We start from the raw sequence: 19,430 nt of genomic DNA, 5'->3' as shown, positions 1-19,430 counted from the left end.
GCTACTGAAATCACATCTGCCACAGGCCACATCTACCGTAAGGGAGAATACACCCAGCTCTTAAATATATTTAAATTGAGATGAAGCTGAACAACCAGTGTCACATCTATCTTTTCATTTTGTTCACCATCCTGATAAATGGGCCTATTTTCATTTCTCTAAGTGCCTGACATCAAGAGTGCTTCCTTACCACTGAAACATGCAAGTGGGCTAAGACGGACTGAACAGCTCTCTGTTAAGTCATTGAAACGAGGTCAACAATTGTCGAAACCCTCCAGCAACTGGTCCATAGTAGAATATTGGCCCAAGCTGGTCAAAGAAGAAAATATCTGGAGAGAAAAAAATTAGGGTAAAATTGAAAGTGTTGAATTGCAGTGCTAATGAGACACCCAGGTGGGTATACTCTGTAGGCACAGGAGAAAAAGGTCTGGGGATGCCGCTTTGGATGTTCCGGCAAGAGGGAGAGATCTCACTCTCTAATCACCCATCAGTTATTTTAGCAATACAAAGGAAGGGGTTGACTACACATCAGTGTACAATGCCCCAGCACGTGGACGGTGCTAAAGGAACGGTAATAATTCTTAACGCTGTTTCTTTCATTAAACTGTTACCAAAAACATTTTTACATCAGAATTTTATAATAATCATGTAACAATAAATTAGTTATTATCTTATTATAGCTGCATTCAATGCTAATGTTTCAAAGGTGATATACTTGTTTTAACAGCAATACATTTGAAACCATACCTCAGGACGCGTCATTTCAGCAAAGATTTCAGGGTGTGTTCTGCATTCATCTTTTTGACCAAGTTTAAATGTAATTTCCGTCTTGTTCTTCAACTGCCTTGTTTTTCAGTATTACAGAAACTCATTTACAAAATAAAGTAGTGAATGTGAGAATAAAAAGATGATTGTTCACAAATTCCAAGCTTCTAGCATTTGAAGCAGAATGTGTACACATATACTTAAATAAATAGATTTTGAGAGTGGAGAATTAAAATTGGAAAGATAATTTAAATACTGAAGGAAAATAATTTAAATAATTTTTAACTCAAAGATATAACATTGGGAAAATTGATAATTTAAAATAATACAGGATTGTAGATGATATTAACCCTTTTAAGGAAAGTTTTATATTTTCTAATAACAAAATACAAAAGTGCTCAGTAAGTGACTTTTGATTAATATTTTAGTACAAGTTCATTATAATACTGAAATATAACAACTCAAAGTGCATTTCTTGTTAACAACACCATTACAAATACAAAAAGCACACTATATTATTTTTAAGTTTTTGTCATTCAAGACAAAAATTGAATAGCAAATCAGAGGTCATATTATTATATATTTCAAAGAAGACAAGAAAGCCATGGAATTGGTCATTTACTGGAATACAGAGTTTTCTTTTCTTTTAAGAGAATGAAGACCAGTGTAGATACATTTCATTAGAATGTAAATACTAGTGCCTTTTTTTCTTACACTTTCGGAAATTTTGGCTATATTCATTTCCTCTATTGTTTTCTGTGCTACTATCACTATCACTGGTTTGTTTTTGCCTCTTGCGTTTATTCATCTGATAAAGGTCAGAGTCACTTGGTTGTTGGTGTGCCCATTCATAAGAGCTGGGTCCAGCCTCTAGATCTGGAACACAATTCAGTGAGGAAGACACAGAAGTGCTATTAGGAAGTGGTGCTGTCATCTCATAGTAAGGAAGCTGCAGTGCTGGATTATATGCATGCCACTGCTGTGGAAAAAACCCACAAACATTCATCTACCAAAACAAGCCCACAAAGTTAGGAAAAAAAAAAAAAGGGTTAACAGTTTACATTCATTACACAAATAACTACAGGCAAACCAAACCATGTGTTGGTATAAGAAGGACAGTGACTTTTCATACTAGGGATATGGTAGTTTTCTTAAATGGTTAACATAAAGATTCAAGGTAGTGTATAGCTTACTACAATACAGATTAGTGCTGTCCTATCGAAATATAATGTAAGCCATGTATGTAGTTTTAAGTCTTCTAGTAGCCACAATATGAAAATAAAAATGAAACAGGGGCTTCCCTGGTGGCACAGTGGTTGAGTCTGCCTGCCGATGCAGGGGACACGGGTTCGTGCCCCGGTCCGGGAGGATCCCATATGCCGCGGAGCGGCTGGGCCTGTGGGCCATGGCCACTGAGCCTGCGTGTCCGGAGCCTGTGCTCCGCAACGGGCGAGGCCACAACAGTGAGAGGCCCGCGTACCACAAAAAAAAAAAAAAAAGAAACAGGTGCAATTAAATAATGTAATTTATTTATCCCCAAATATCTAAAATATTATCATTTCAACAAGTAACCAATATAAAAGTTGTTAATGAGATATTTTACTATTTTTATACTAAGTCTTTGAAATTTGGTGTGCCTTTTATAGCATATTTAATTTGGATGGTAAATTTTCATTGAAAATACTTCATCTGAATTCAGATTACATAAAATTTAGTTGAAAAAGTAGATATACTACCCAAGTTATTTCAAACATACTTAAAAGTTTTACAATAACTGAATGAAGTCTCTGTTTTTAAATTTAAATTAATTAAAATTTTAAAAAATTTAAAACTCAGCTCCTTATGGATGGCTGATGGCCACCATATTGTACAGCAGTTTTCAATTGTTAAGATAGACACTTCCTTGTTTTTAAAATAGTTTTTAACTCAAAGTAGATTAAAGATTAATAGAGATAACATGATCTTGTGTGTGTGTGTGTGTATGTGTATTTCTCATCTCATCAAAGATTAAAAAAATGCCAGAAAGAAGATATTGACAGTTTTAGACAAGAACTGGCAGTTTATTAATATCTCACTATAACTAAGAAAAGATTGTTCTAAAGGTTAAATTATCAATTTTCCTTATGTTTGCAAAGTGAAAATGGCTATTTGAAAAATCTGAAGCTCACAGGTATGTGGGATGTTTGCAAGAAATCACATCCTGTGAATCATAATACCTACCTGTGTTATAGTCCCACATATTTTATTAACAAGTTGTATAATCTTGGGCTTGTTGATTAATACCTCTGAACCTCAATTTTATTATGTATAAAATGAGGAGCTAGAAAAAAAATTTTCATAAGTTCCCCTTTAACAATATAGACCATCATTATGATTTCTAGGCCAGAACGATATTTTTGAGAGTCTTCGGAAATAATGTAGTTTACTCTACCAGTTGAGAATCTTTGCCTTTAGTTAAAAGAAGAAATTTATTTTTAAAAATATCCATGTCCAAAAGCAATATATTTGTAATTGATGATTATATTTTACCAAAATGTTTCACTAAATGAAATTATTCGATTCTAAAAGCATATCTTCTAAAATAGTCATTTTTTTCCACTTTTTTTATTGGCATATAATTGCTTTACAATGCTGTGTTAGTATCTGCTGTACAGTGAACTGAATCAGCTATATGTATACATACACCCCCTACCTCTTGGACCTTCCTTCCCCTCCATCCCACCCATCTAGGTCATCACAGAGCACCAAGCTGAGCTCCCTGTGCTATACAGCAGGTTCCCACTAGCTATCTATTTTACACATGGTACTGTATTTATGTCAAACCTAATCTCCCAATTGATCCCACCCTCTCCTTCCCCCTGTGTGTCCACATGTCCATTCTCTACGTCTGCATTTCTATTCCTGCCTTGCAAACAGGTTTATCTGTACCATTTTTTTAGATTCCACATATGTGCGTTAATATACGACATTTGTTTTTCTTTTTCTGACTTACTTCACTCTGTATGACAGACTCTAGGTCCATCCACATATCTACAAATGACCCAATTTCATTTCCTTTTATGGCTGTGTAATATTCCATTGTATATACGTGCCACATCTTCTTTATCCATTCATCTGTTGATGCACATTTAGGTTGTTTCTATGTCCTGGTTATTGTAAATAGTGCTGCAATGAACACTGGAGTACATGGGTTATGGGTATATGCCCAGCAGTGGATTTCTGGGTCATATATTCTATTTTTAGTTTATTTATTTTAGCTCTATTTTTTAGTTTTTTAAGGAATCTCCACATTGTTTTATACAGTGGCTGTATCAATTTGAATGAGAACTCTATAGTCAAATTTTACTTGTACCACAGTGAATCATCACTAGCACCTGCTCCTTTTCTGTTGACACACTGGCTGTTTGCTTATGTACTATGTGTAGGATTTCAGATGATTGCGTTAGAGCAGACTGCCATTGGGGCATAGAACTCAGGGCAGCTGCTGCCTTCATTCTAGGTTTAGATTTGAGCAGCTTAAGTTCCAAGTAGTTTTCATGTTCTTTATAGTTTGTATCATGCTATATATTGAACGAAAGGCATACCAAACTTACCATCTTCGGAAAGAAAAGATATTCCTGAGGTAAAGCTGCATTATTAATTGGAGAGAACTGCATGGGAAAGGAAGTTCTGCCCACGACTTCTTCATTTCTTGGGGGACGTAAAAGAAGTAACACAAAGTTACAATTCCTATGCATAAATGTCCTTTACTCTTATAATAAGATAGGTCTTCATAATTTAAAAAAAAAAGAGTTTCTCTAAAAGAACTCAATTAAGATAACTTTAAACACACGATCATTATTACACTGGTAATGTAGTGACACAGCAGTACCACAAGTCTTACTAATTACTACATATTGAAAGCTCAATATTTAGAGTCACATTTGGCTTTCTGACAGGAAAATGTTAATCAATGTTATAGTTGTATAAAGACAAAGAACACTTAGATATGAAGAAAGCAAAGCAAGTCCTTAATAATCACCAAGGGTACATTCAATCTTCTACAAAAAAAAAAAAAAGCGAAAGAAAGGTAGAAATGTTCTCAATTTATTTTTGAAGGAATGTTCACTGTATAACTACAAAAATTATGTTCTTTCCTAAATGGTCTGCTGATGTTAACATGAACACATAATATCTGCTGATTTCTTCCACACACTACCTAAAACAATACCAATCCCTAATTTAAAAGCAGTAGTGTCCTAAAGTTTTATTTATACATGTAATATTTGCTTCTATGGAGATGTCTAATAAATTCCAATGGTATGCATAGTGACTAGACTCTACAGCTAGTCATTAGCCTACTTGCTCCATAGTATTCCACAATTTTAATGCTAATACTACTTATCTTAGGACAGGAAGTTTACTGTGGGGAAGGGTGAAATTAATACAGGCAGGTGGAGGCAAAGGCAAAGGCAGGAGAATAAGAGGAAGCAGTCAGATTGATAGGCATTGGTAAGTGGTGAGAGTAGTATCACAGAAGCCAGTGGAAGATGCATTTCATTAAGGAAATACTTAGTGTCGGGTGTTACAGAATAGTAAACTGGGTAAGCACCAAAGCTACTCAATTGTTGATCAGAACGTTCCTGATAACCTTTAAAAGAACAACTTCCCCATAACAATGGGGTTAAGAAGTGAATAGGAGGTAAGGATGCGAAAGATAATTTTTCAGTGAGAGGAAGGGGAAAAATATAACAGCATGATTTGGAGGTAGAGTTCAAGGAGATTGGAACATGTGTGTGGGGTAAGTGATGGAAAAGAAACAAGATAAAAAGTGCAATGAAGTTATAGAGTGGGGAAGATACAACTCAGTAACAGAGGTGGTGAGATTAGCACCGTTATGAAAACAGCTGCCGACTTTCTAAAACCATTATCTTTCCTATGTGAATCTCAGGGCATGCATAGTTGTCTCCACAGAGGAATCACATGTAAATTGGGAAGAGCTGTGAGTTGAACCATGTCAACTCAAAATTTATATGTTGAAGTCCTAACCCCCAACACTTCAGAATGTGACCTTATTTGGAAATAGCGTTGTTGCAGATGTAATTAGCTAAGAGGAGGTCATACTGGAGTAGGATGAGCTAAACAGGTACCCTTATTATAATCAAAAGGGGAAATTTGGAGACGGATGCACACAGGGAGAACACCATATGAAGATGAAGGCGGAGAGCCGGGTGATGCTTGTACAAGCCAAGGAATATCAAAGATTGCCAACAAACCGGGACAAGCTATGAGAGAGGCCCAGAACAGACTCTTTCTCACAGCCCTCATAAGGAAATCTAGCAGACACCTTGATCTTGGACTTTGAGGCTTCAGAACTGTGAGACAATTCATTTCTGTGTTTAAGCACTCTGTTTGCAGTACTTTTTATGGTAGCCTTAGCACGCTAATACAGGAACTATTTATTAAAAACAGAACTATTTATTGCCTAAGAGGCAATAACAAGCACAAAAACCCATTTCCAAGAAAGACTATAGGGTATAACAAGTGCACCATTTTTCTCTGCACAACACTTCTAGAACATGATAACCTTTTCCCATTCTTCCTTTATAATGAAGCACATACTAGAAGAATAAGGTACAACCAGTGAAGTGGAGTATTATGGAATATACACATATTTCTGATCTTCTACCCTAGAATTTGTGATGATTAAAAGTACATCAATCATAAGTAGAGAATGCGAGTTACTGCCATCTTCTAGCTGTTTATCTAGTCTTTCTTCTTCTGCCCCAAACCTAGCAATAGCTTGTTTTTTCCAAACTCCTGAGAAAAAAGAGGTATCTTTTCCCACTAGAAGAAGAGGGGAAGCTTTTATATTACATAAACGGCTCAATTCATGAGTCCATAGTTCCTCTCATATGATGGAAGTGAATCACTACCCCTTTTTGCTAACATTCGCTGAAAGTATTTACTGGATGCTTGCTATGTGCTCAGTATTTTAAATACCTTGAATTTATTATAAAATTTGATTCTCACAATAACCTTCTGAGGTACTATCCTCATTTTAGAGATGGGCTACAGGGTGATAATCTGTCCAAGGTTAATAAAGTGGCAGAGGCAGGATTCAAATTCAGGCAGTCTGGTTTCAGTACCTATTTTGTCTTTATTTCACTGATACAGAAATGTTGGGGAGAATGAAGACATGGAGAACACCGTGTTATACTTGGAGTGCAGTACTTCTCCTAAAGATAAGACTGGGAAATTGTCAGTTCTAAGAGGCCACTCTTCCATGCCTAGGAGGGCTGATATAATTAGCAGGCATGGGAGGTTCAGCCGTTGTTAGCCTACTGGAGAATACTCAGTTCTGCTACAGAAAACACGAAAAAAACAGGGATGGATGAAACTCACAAGAAATGCTTAGGGTAGCCTTTAAGTAAGCTACACTGATGCAGCAGAGGGAGAAACAGGGTCTACGAATATTAGTGTAACCAGAACTCAGCTAATACGAGTTGATGAGATAGCAATGAAACCATGTTAGAAACAGAATAAGCAAGTGGCTTGGGAGACACAGGCAGAATTCATAATATATATTAAATACGCATAATAAATTAGTATGTTTTAAGAGATGCCACAGATAGATCCGATAGAAAATATGATGGAACAAATAAGATTGTTACTCATAGAAAGAAAGGGAAGGAAATACCTAGTACTTATCATGGCACCTATGGGCTAACAGTTTTGCTGCTCCTGTTTTTGTTCTGCCTAAGAAACTCAGATAGAACCTGTGAGCATCTAGCTCCTTCTGTAGCCAGGTGTATTTGCCCCTATGTCTTTTTGAGAGAGCAAGTGAGTGAAACTAGCTCCGGGAACTTTCTATCTGAATGGAATTCGTTACTCAAACCTCCACTCTAGGGTTCATGACCACACTATCAGTGGGAAAGGTTGATGCAGCAGAGAGAGAAACAGGGCATATGAATATTAGTGTAATCAGAACTCAGCTAGTATGCTCCTTTCGCTCATTTATGCTAACTATCCACTGTCTTTCCTTTTGCTTTTCAGTATCCAGTATCTTTCCTTTTGCTTTTGACTGTATCTTTTAAATTGTTTTACTAAATGCTGTTATTTGAGCATCTTATTTGGTTTCGGAGACTTTCTGTTCCACGACCTTTGGGATAGCTGCACTGAGAGTGTCCTTGCAGGCTACCATTGCATCGAGAAATCAGCCTACACAAAACTTGAGAATATTTTGAAAATTACCATAGAGAAGTTTTTAAAAATAGTAACATAAACGGTAGAGTAGCTTAATGTCAGAAGGCTTAATTTTAAGCCTACCAACTATCACTTTTTCATCTTTGTGCCCTTGGCAATTAGTTAACTTTTGCATCTCTATGTTTATTCAAGTATAAAATATGGATAATAGTGCCTCTGTGATCCATCGCAATGAGACTTTGGATGCTTAAGTGATTTAACAGTTATGAAAAGTACGCAGCAACCTATAAAGAATGCCACAAATATAGATCTCTCCCACCTACTGCAGAAAATATTGACTGAACTTTAAATGAAAATATTTTCTGTTGCTTTTCATGTTTTCAGGAAAAATGAATTCCTTAATATTATCCTATGTCTAAACAGTAAGGTTTTACAGTAGTCCAGAATATATAAAAACCCTTCCTGGCGTGAGACCATATTTATTTGCTTTACCTTTATGAAAAAAATATTTTTAATTACCTGTAGCTGTGTGAATTTATCTTAACACAGCTCTCAAAACTTTGGTTAGCTGGATCACAAGAGCGAGAGCTCCCTTTAAAAGAAACAGAATAACAGATTACTTCATGGTACAAGTTTCTGGAGTTCTCACCTTAAACCATTTTAAAAAATTCCATATAAGATACATGAATATATCTTTGATCTCCCAATATTCTTAGGTTGTTTACATCACTATAAATGACTGAATTATAACCAAGCTTTGTCCAAAGCAATGGGTGTAGAAAAGAATTCTGTTGACATGGGGCCATATAAGACAGGTGATGCTATTTGGTTCTACACACCTGGAAACTAAAAATGTCAAATACACACCTGGAAACTAAAAATGGCAAATAATCAGTGTTATTTGCCTCCTGTTTTGAAGGCATGAGCTCTCTAAACTGTACTGACAAAAGTGAATGCAACCTGACAGGATAATGAGCAGCTGGCTGGGGATGTGTCAGAACACGATATGGCCTGGCCCGTTTTACCAGTCAGTATGAGTTAACGGGACAGTACGTGAGAGCATGATGCAACCAATTAATTATCTTTGCAAAGACAAAATAAAACAAAATGAAATGCAAAGTTATGCTTTTCCTTTGCAAAAAGGCATTGTTTCCTTATTCTTATTTATTTTTTTTAGTACAGCAAGAAGAATAAAAACCAAACAAACAAGAGATACATCAATAAACCTGAATCATTAGGGGAGGTAGGCAACATAAGCATTGCAAACATTGCAGCAAAAGCATAAGCATTGCTTCTATCAGTCCCTCAAACTATGAAAGGGCTAGAGCAATAGTACAATGTTCTCTGGGCATCTAATCAAAGATGATCAGTTCTTGACATGTAGCAGGAGAAGGCATTTGAGGCCGTTCATGTCAGGAAGCTTTCTTCCATTAAGGGTCAGCCTTTGGCCAGCTGCTTTTACGGGGACTCAGATCCAGGGTGATATGTATAGCATGATAACACCAGGAGAAGAACTAGGCACCCACCTTATCTTCCAAATAGTAGATATTTGACTCCATTGACAAGAAGATCAGCAAATAGCATTGCTATATAGAAACTAGAGTTGTGTGTCCCCAGTTCATTTAGATTTGTTTAATTCTTAACAGCCAATAGCAACTATCATAGCTATTTGCTGGCTGACATTAAAATAGAACATTTAAAATTTTAATACACAAAAGATGCTATAGAGTTGGCAACCTAATTGGTAATATTAACTAATTGCATAACATTATGAATGTGTTCTGAGAAATTTTAAGAGACTACAGGGGCACTGTTTTGGTCTTAGGCTATAATATAGAAAACAAAAATGTTTACACCTCTGGGAACAGCACCACCAACAAAACACACTTGGAAGATTCATCAGTGACAAAACCTACCAAATCGATACTGCACATTAATTGGTCTTCCATATAAACGAATTCCATTCAGCAAAGCTATGGCATAAGACACTGATTCTGGGTGTTTAAAGCAGACAAACCCAAAAGACTTCGGCTTTCCTTCTCTGTCTTTGCAGATAGTCACTTTGGTTAATGGCCCAGCCTGTAAGAAACTTAAAAATTATTTTCTCATAAATCTAAAGATTTTTTTTACACTGAGAAAATCAAGTATACTCAACTTTAGACTAAAAAAAAATCTGTTAGCAATAACAGCTCTGTTAATAATGTATTTTCCTAACAATAAATATCATACTTACACTTTCTTGGCATTTTTCTGGCTCATCAAAAAATATTTATGGTGTTAAGATCAGGAAATTTTAGGTAATAGTTCCAAATCTTAAAAGGAAAGATATGTTACCCTTATGTTAGTCCTAACAAAACAATTTAGAGTGCATTTAAATCTAAGGTTAAAATACTACTTTGTCTCCACACATATTAACAGTGTATAACTCAAAAATAATTGAAATGACAAACCCAATATTCTTTGACTTATCATAAAGAAACTGGTAACATTACATCAAAGCCTAATTTTTTCTGACAAGATTAAACATTTTCACAGGAGAAACTAAATTTTTGATCTATATAGAAACTGTATTTTGATCTGGTAATCCCATTTGGTAAATATTCCCAAAGGGAAAAATGTTTTAATATGTTTAACACTTTTAGGTAGGTGCATTATTTATAAGAATGAAAAATGAGGAAGGCTCTAAATCCAACAACAGGAGAATATTATTCCATGGTGTATCATTAAAATAGAATAAAATAAATTGAAAATATTCAGATTTTATTGATAATAAAACCTATAATTAGCAATACAGAGTAAAAAAGCAGAGCCAACTATTGTAAAATGTGTTAATTACAACCAAAAGAATGTTACCTCTCCACCATGATAGTGATTTGAGGAAGTGCTCACCAAGACTCACAATAGCTAAGAGTTAATGGTGAACAGCTCATAGTTTTCCATTGTACTTTAATGATTGATTACTGATCTCTGTTGAGTTGGATAAGTACATTAAGAAATTGTTTCTAGTCTAAAGAAAAATGTTAATTATCATCTTCAAAATGATGCTGTATTTTAAGATTCAATCTTTTTTTTTTTTATTCTCTACTTTCCCAGAGAGTAGCTCATCCTCCCTTCTGTCTTCAAGAGCCACTGCATCAACAAATCTATTTTTCCCACTCATGCCTCATTCATGGAGACAGTCTCCTAGAGACCTCCATGTGATTGTGTTTCAAACTCAACATATTTGAAACTGAATTCATTATCCTTCTCCTTGAAATCTCTACTTTAGTATTTCTTGGTTAAAAGTACAAAGATATTGAAACTGATGTCCACTCTTCCAAGGATAAGCAGAAATTTGAAAGAAACCAGTAAAAAGGATAACTACATATAGTAATAAAGTAAATCAATTTTAATCGGTACTTTTCCACTGCTGATATTAAATATATAAAATCGCGAATGGACAGAATGTGCTTACATGATTTGAGTTTCACAAATTCAAAACTATGCCCATGCATTTTTAAAGTCCAGCAAGAAGGCTTGCCAGTAGCAACAATCACATCAAAACTTTTTAGTCTCTTTAAAACAGAATGAAACACATAAACAGTGTGGCCAGTTGTCAAGATCTGCTAACTTCTGCTGGGTTGAAGCCTTCCTAAAAGATACCTCACTTTAGCAAATTCTTCTAGAATAGAGAAGGGCTTAGGCAAAAATACAAACGTATGGTTGGTTGTCTGAACTGTTAAAAGAGATGAATATTTTGTTTAGGGAGAAATTATAAGCAATGAGATCTACCTATATATCTTGTAGATCCACATACAACTGATATAGATCCAGTCCCTACTGACTAGAAATAATATATGTGCATGGGGGCCTTCATGCCTATCCCATTCCCCTCATCAGTCCCCTCTGCTCCTTTTTTGTTAGCTCAACATGAAAGAAGCCTCCTGGAGAAAAAGAACTGTAAGTTTTCTTTCTCTCTCTCTCCCCCTCCTTCCCTCCCTTCCTCCCTCTCTCCCTCCCTTCCTTCCCCCCTCCTTTTTTTAAGTTAAAATGATAAGTTTCAAGTAATACGGGGAGAACAACATAACCATAGGAAAAGACAAGTATTAGAGTAGATTAAAAAGGGCGAGTTTAAAAAAGACGGCAAGTTAGAAGAATAAAAGCCTTAAAATCAACAATATTTTTCAAATAATAAAAATGTTTTATGTCCAGGAAAGGAAACTGAGTTCCTGGAGGAAATTCTATCAAATTGTGTGTATCTGTAATTAACAGAGGGGTGCTTTAGTTCAGAGATGAAGGTAGAGCCTTTCAGAAACTACATAAAGAACGCCTTTCACCTCTGGTACTCATACTTAGCCTTTGATATTTAGTTTTGCTATTGCTCCCTTTGAACTTGCCCTTATTCTGATAGGAGGAAGTCACTCTTGATTTCTCTTGATGTTAGTATCAGTAGTATTATCGATAGCAATGGTAGTGATATTAGTAGTGGCAGCAGCAGCAAACACTTAGTAAGGGCCAGGTTCAGTTTTGTTTTATCTGGATTAGTTTATTCAATCTTCACACCACATCATATTGTGGATACTATTACTCTCACTGACATTTGAGGAAACTGGGCACTGAGCTACTCATTTAGTTGGCCAAAGTCACATTGTTGACATCAGAATTCACACTCTAAACAACTTTTCTGTACTATGTGTCCCTCTTTTTTGCAGATTATCTTAAATCATGGTAATTAATTTGAAATTTCTCCTTTTAGGAAGACCAAGGACTGTCTCTTTAATTTGTATGTCCAGCACCTTACTTACTGTTTGCCACATAATTGTGGATCATTAAATGGTTAAATGAATGGCTGAATGAAGACATCTCTTTAGCAAGTGAGACCTATGTGTATACAGTAGGTGAGTGTTTACAGGAGACAGGAGTTTTAATCCTGGAGGTACCAGGTCTGGAAAAGTTTTCATAAGATTCTTAGTATGAAATAAAGGGAACTGGCCAGGGAATCAATTGGTCACAGTCACGACTTGGCTGCCCAAATCATTTCAAATCTCATTTATCATTCTGGAGTAAAAATACTTGCCGTGTAAAAGGGCATAAGTAATGCATATGGAAACATGTTAAAATGTATTCCTCTCATTTCGCGGGATGTAAGGCGTGAGGTGCTTATTACCTGAAGCAAGACAGCGACAGGGCTGTTTTGTGTTTTGCCTGAACACACCCAAGGCCCAGGCAGCGCCTCTGAAAAGCCCTTACTCAGGGCTGGGGGTTGAAGGGGGCCCAGTCACTGCTCACCCCAGGACTCTGCAGTGGGGATGGGATGCGGAAGGGATGGGGAAGGGGCGCATTCTGTCACTTCACTACCCAGTTGCTCACCTGGTGACAGGTGCGCCAAAGCGGAACTAAATTAAAACCAAGGCACAGGATGGGGCGGGAAGAGGGCCGGGCTCCGGATGGTTCAGGTGCGGCCCGCCCCTCTGGCTGCGTTTCCGGCTCGACGCGCCTTGCCCCTCAGCCACCCCTTCCCCGCCGACAGTACCTGAAGGAACAGCTCGTAAAGAATCTCTTCCCGCACTCGGGCCTCTAAATTTCCCACAAACACCGTTCTGTCGGCTTCCTCCTGAGCAGGGAACATGCCTTCGCCTCGGCCCAAGAACGGAGGAGGCCTCGAGACCACGACCCCTCGCCTCGAGACCACGACCCCTCTCCTCACCCGCGGAGCCGGCTACGAGAGCGCTCAAGGGGCGGAGCGAGGCTGCGGCGCCACGCCCCCAGCACCCCGTGGTAACCGCCCAGCGCGCCTTCGCCACTCCTCGGATCCGGCTGGGACCTTGGGAGAGTGAGTGAGAATAAGTAAGATTAGTGTGCAAGGGGCGTTGACCTCTTGCTTATGGAGGTTCCTTCATTTAACAGGGCACGACATTATGAATTGATTTTGGATTTATTCAACAAACATTTTAAATAAAATGACTATAGAGGTGATTTAAAACATACTAACTTCATTACAGAAGCTCCCAGGCTAAGGGGGAAGACTAATTTCTTTGCTTCCAAAGAGTAAATGAATAAATCATTGGGATTTGAAATTTGTATTCTTCATAAAATACTTTTTGAAAGAGTGAGTGCATGCATGCATGCATGCATGTGGATACAGTAGAGTACTAGAATTAGTTTATTTACCTAGGAAGCGCTCCCTAGTGAAGTCTTTGAAAATGGACACAGGTTTTAAGTGGACTGCAGAAGGCATTTGAACTTGAGAAAACAGACTATACCAAGGAATACTGGAAGGAATATAGCAAGTTTTGTTACTGAAGCCAGAATTCTTGAGGATGGCTGCTGGGTGATTGTGGTAGGATCCAATGTTTGTATTTTGTATCAGGGCTGTACTTTGTAAGCTGTGGGACCAGGGTGAAGAATTAATTCTTACTTGAAGATTGAAAAAAAAATCCTAAAAACAATAAAGATAATTAAAAGAAAGGAGGAAGAAAACTTACTCAGAATCTCAGTGCTTTGATAAATTAACTGTCAACTGTTAACTTGGCTTCCTTTCTGACATGATATGTCTACATAGGACCCTGAAATCATCCTGTAAATATGCAAGTAATCACTATTTGGCCTTTACTTAGGTGTGGTGATCATTCATTTTTAACTGAAAAGATATTCTTTTACATGGTTACTGGACCAAAGAAATCATCTTTTCTAATGAAAAGGGACACATTTTTAGAATTCTGATTTCTAACTGAACTCTGACAGTACTTAATTTTATGACTTTAAGCAAGTGATTTCACTTTTTGAAATTCAAGTTCTGTTTCTTAAGGAACAGATTGGACTAATATAATTACCTCATTTAATAGATATTTTCTGAGTGCTTATTACGTGCCAGGCACTGTTTTTAATCCTTGGGAAACAAAGGTGAGTATAAAGATCTGCCCTCCTAAACCGTACAGTGTAATGGGAGAAACAGACTTCTTGAACATATAAATATAAAGTCATGTGTCAGTAACTTTCACTAGTTACCTTTGGTTGATATATTATGAATCTATAAGTCCTGTCTTCATTTCTTCTTTCTTTCTTCTATCATCAATATTGTTGTAGTAGGGTAGGAGGGGGTTGAGAAAACTTGCACGTTGTAGGCATGTAACAAATATATGTTGATCAAATGAGTGGATACTTGCAGGTCTGTATTATGTGTAGACCTATTTATTTTTAAAATTCAGTTACCCCATAAATTTTATCCAGACCAAGATATTTTCTCTTTAACTTCCCCTCAGACACTGCTTATCTGGGAGCTGTAACTTCAGGTTTCATTGTAAAATATGTAGTGCATATAAGTCATGATCATATTTTCTTGCTGGATTGAAATTTGCATCATTCTTTGTCTACAGTGTGTATGATTTTGGTGTTATCACATCCTCTTTTCTTTTGGCAGTACATAAGTTTATGGCCCATGTACTTCTAGAGTAATTATTTAATGTTTTAAGCTCTGAAGTTCAGCTCAATGCAGTTAGCTGTTTGCTTAGAATTTGACCTCTCTCTCTTTCTCTCTCCATATATATATATATATATATATATATATATATATATATATATATGGAGAGAGAGAGACAGAGAGAGAGAGTTTTTCTAATGTAAGCTTACTGTATTTCCTAATTGAAATTGAGTGAATGCTAGTGGTAGGTAAAAAAGAATCCACTTTATTCTCAGAATTTCCTGGGCCATTAGTCACATATAAGGTTTAATGGGTTAAATGAATGAATAAAGAATTAGCTTTTCTTCACTCATATCAAGATGTCTTATACCCCTAACTGCATGAAGACATCAAAAATGAAAATGTATGTGTGTGTGTATACATAGATATAGATGATATAGATATAGATATAGATATAAATAGAGCTCTAGAGTTCCTTTCTCCCCTTTTTTGCCCAGGTGACTTATTCTCTTTTGTAGTTCAGCTCTTTTGTCTCTTTTGTAGACAGCATTTCCTGCAAGGCTTCCCATTCTGCACTGTAGATTAGCTGGCTGTTCCACCTGTGTGGTTCCATAGTTTCCTAGATATACCTTTTCCCAGCCCTCCTCACTGTGAAGTACTGTAGGATAAATATATTTTGGTACCTAGAACAATCCCTGACACCTCTGTAGATGTATCATAAATAGTTGTTGAAATAATACAGTTTGACTAAATGAATATCTCTACATCGTATGTCCAGCAACTAAGTTAAGCCTGGAAATTAATAGATACTTAATAAGAGTTGCATAAATGAGTGAACACATGAATGAATGAATGGAGAAACTTGGGAAATTAATGTTAAGGGAGTGTGGTGGATGCCTTTTAAAAATTGACCTCAATTTTGTCTTCATTTTTTTCTTCTTACTGTCTTTTTGTCTTTTTTCTGATTTTCTTAACCATATTTGTCCCAAGTAAATATAATTTTGTGTTGCTTTACTTACATAAGATGTTTATTGTAAAGAGGTGCTCATAATATTTAAAGAGATAACTAAGAGAGTGAAAATCATCAAGTCTACCATGCAGATATAAACATTTTGGAGGAAAATCCTCCTAACTTTGATCTATACATATATACATGAAGCATATTTTAGGAAAATAAACCTTACTATACATACTGTTTTTTAGCTTGCCTTTTATAACCCCAAAACCATGTAATGAAGGCTTTCTACACCAATAAATACTGATTTCTCTACATCATTAATTTTAATTCACAGTACGTATATAATTAGACTAATCCCCCACTGTTAGACGTTTATATTGTTTCCATTTTTTGGCTATTATACAAATGTTGAGATGAACTTCCTTGCTCATATATCTTTGTGCACATGTTAGTATTTCTGTGGGAAAGTATCTTGGATATTTAATTACGGAACCAAATGGTAAGATCATTAAGCATTTTGGCACATGTTGCTAAATTATTCAACTTTTTGTGCCACAATATATTCTGACAAAAAATGACTTCCTCATCTCAATAAATACGAGTCAACTACCTACTGTAATTAGCTATAGAGTGCCTAGAAGCTTGCCTCATGCATAGGGCTCCATCAATTTTATATCTTCATCATCATCATTCTCATTTTCAGTCTTATAGTATGATTTATATTGTATGCATGTCTGCAAGATTCTTAAAATAATTTTTTTATATCCAAGGAGACTAAATAGTACATATATATTGTCTTACTAAACTATAGGTCTTTTATATAATATTGCATCATTCCTCAATATTTTGCTATTTAATGCAGTGGCCATGAACAATCCCAACTTTCTCAGTATTGACAGTAAGTGAAAAATATGAAAATGAAATATAATTTTATATTTTGAAACTCTGCCATGTCTTGTCTTAAATGCCAACTTGATATTTTCAATGAGCACTTTAGAATGGCTAAGATGAAAATAATTGGCAAGATTCATATTACAGTGTCACATCAAAGGCACAGAGCAAAAGAAAAATGATATGTTAAATAGGAAAGGCTTATCTGTTAATTTCATTATAAACTTATTAAGAATTTCTCTAAAGATGAATGACATATTATCTTTCTTCCCACATTCTGAAAAGATGTAGTTTACTTATATCTTTGTTAGAAAAGTATACTTGTTACAGCTAAATGGTGTGGAAGGACCTAGGTTATTTGTTGGTCTCCAGTCAAATTATCGTGGTGGCACCCTTTTAAAACTGAAGTCTCACATAAAATTCCAAGAGATCAAACAGGCCAAAATAATGATGACATCTCATCAGCGGTTACATTTTTCATGATTTTTAAATGAATACCTCATTTTGTTTGTGGTTCCTCTGAAACACCTCCCCAGACCTCAGCATAGTTTCTACTGACTGATGTAAATTAAACAGGTCTGTTCTTAAAATATCTTTGGAAATTTACAGAAACTTGAATTTCCAAAATGCAAGTTTAATTTTTGAACTTATAAGGCATGTACATAGAGAATAGCAATTCTGTATTTTCCTTGCCTACTAAAGTCCATTTCTAAGAAGGAAAATAAGGGAAAAATTAAGTAAACATGTGAAAAGAAATCCTGTAATAATTTTTAAATGTTTGTTATATTGAAAACAGAAATTTTTTTTAAAATTTCAAATAGTAGATCTCAAGAGACAGGCTAGCATTTTGAATTTTAAAATAGCCACTGAGTTTGGGTTGCAAAATGACACAAATATAAAAGGGCCATATTTTATACTTGGCAGCTTGGTGGATATGGATTTTATTATTGATTTTATGGTGTATAAAGACAACTTAGTTTGTAATCAAAATGAACATAAACCACAACTTTTTCTGACTCTTTTCATTTCTAGCATTTTCTAACATTACATTTGCTTTAGGCTTTCAAGAAACATATTCTTCCCAACCACTTCTGAAATCCTGAGGTTTAGAGGAATAAAGAAAGATATTTTTAGCTTTTTCTTTCCCTTAAATTCAACTTGTGTAGCTGAATGTTTGTGACTTATTACAGTCTTTAACTTAAAAACCCTTCTCACGAGTACAAGCTGAATTGGAGAAAACAAACTGCCTCACCTTTTCAACAAACAGGGAGGAGCAAAAGCCAGGGGTATTTTACATTAAAACCTACCAGACTGTGACAGTCCTACCAGAGAAACCTTAATGAATTTCAGAATTTCTTTTTTGGTGAACCTGAGTGCTTCTTTTACTTTTATCAGATTCCAAATGAGACTATACATTTTTCTCTGTTTGATGTGCTGGGCAAGATCTGGTAAGAACTAATGCTTTGATTTATCTTTAAAAATTATGTATAAAATAATCAGTATGGTCTGTATTCTGGAATAAAGAATGATATGACATTATGGTATAAAAATATACTATGATTATGGGTACTAATTATATCAAACAGATTATTATGAAGAAAGTTCGTGTGTGTGTGTGTGTGTGTGTGTGTGTGTGTGTGTGCATGTATGTGTGCTTGGTAAATTGTATGTTCTGTATTTTATTTTACTTTCTAGATAATTAGTAACTAGAAAATCTTTTACAAGGAGCTATAAATAGAGAACAAATACAAGTATTCAAGAGAAATTTAGAATAATTTAGTAACAGAGAAATTAATTCAGTATTTGGAAATCATGACTTAATAAACATCTTGTTTCAATTTCATATGTTCAAATAACCCTAACTTTGAGGAAAATTTTTACATGGGTAAATTGTCAATTATAAAAGAAACAGTATAAGCATACTCTACAACTTTTTTTTTGTCCTATTACACTAAACCAAAACAAGTTTACAGTAATAAAGTAGAACTTTATTGTCCTGGTTTACTGGCTTATGGTAATAAAGTTTACTAATTTTAGCAATATCATTTACTACTTTATGGTAATAAAGTAGAACTACTTGTTATACTTTATGATAATAAGAAAAGCAGCAAATTTACAATTCACAATGAATAGTTTTTTTGTAGAGATTTTGCAAAAGCAGGCCATTTCCTTCATTTTAAATTTCTTTTAAAAAAATTCTTGAATGCATACTAGAATAACCTTAAAATGTCA

General features: G+C 35.5%; 2 protein-coding genes across 2 annotated transcripts in view; one reads left to right on the top strand and one right to left on the bottom strand.

The window, feature by feature from the left end:
* Positions 1–1,264: 1,264 nt before the first annotated feature.
* On the bottom strand, positions 1,265–13,625 carry RBM11 (RNA binding motif protein 11). The gene is made up of 5 exons (XM_032631129.1): positions 13,473–13,625; positions 9,867–10,039; positions 8,470–8,542; positions 4,359–4,455; positions 1,265–1,744 (listed from the first exon to the last, which is right to left on the bottom strand). Exons 1-5 carry the CDS (start codon positions 13,556–13,558, stop codon positions 1,460–1,462), a joined length of 714 nt encoding a protein of 237 aa, XP_032487020.1. The 5' UTR covers positions 13,559–13,625; the 3' UTR covers positions 1,265–1,459.
* Positions 13,557–19,430, top strand: part of LIPI (lipase I) — a 68,841-nt gene continuing 62,967 nt past the window's right edge. The window contains exon 1 of the mRNA XM_032629436.1: positions 13,557–13,762. Coding sequence (XP_032485327.1) covers positions 13,557–13,762 — 206 coding nt within the window. The remainder of the gene's footprint in view (positions 13,763–19,430) is intronic.

Source organism: Phocoena sinus, chromosome 4, assembly GCF_008692025.1.
Source record: "Phocoena sinus isolate mPhoSin1 chromosome 4, mPhoSin1.pri, whole genome shotgun sequence".
NCBI lineage: Eukaryota > Metazoa > Chordata > Mammalia > Artiodactyla > Phocoenidae > Phocoena > Phocoena sinus.
This window is presented reverse-complemented; position numbering and strand designations above follow the sequence as displayed.

Bases quoted from the DNA above. Each gene is read 5' to 3' on its own strand.
- RBM11 (XM_032631129.1), bottom strand. From the start codon at position 13,558: ATGTTCCCTGCTCAGGAGGAAGCCGACAGAACGGTGTTTGTGGGAAAT. The intron at 4,456-8,469 runs GTAATTAAAAAT...ACGTCCCCCAAG, and splicing joins ATAAATTCACACAGCTACAG to AAATGAAGAAGTCGTGGGCA. The intron at 1,745-4,358 runs GTAAGTTTGGTA...TTTTTTCCACAG, and splicing joins ATCTTTTCTTTCCGAAGATG to CAGTGGCATGCATATAATCC.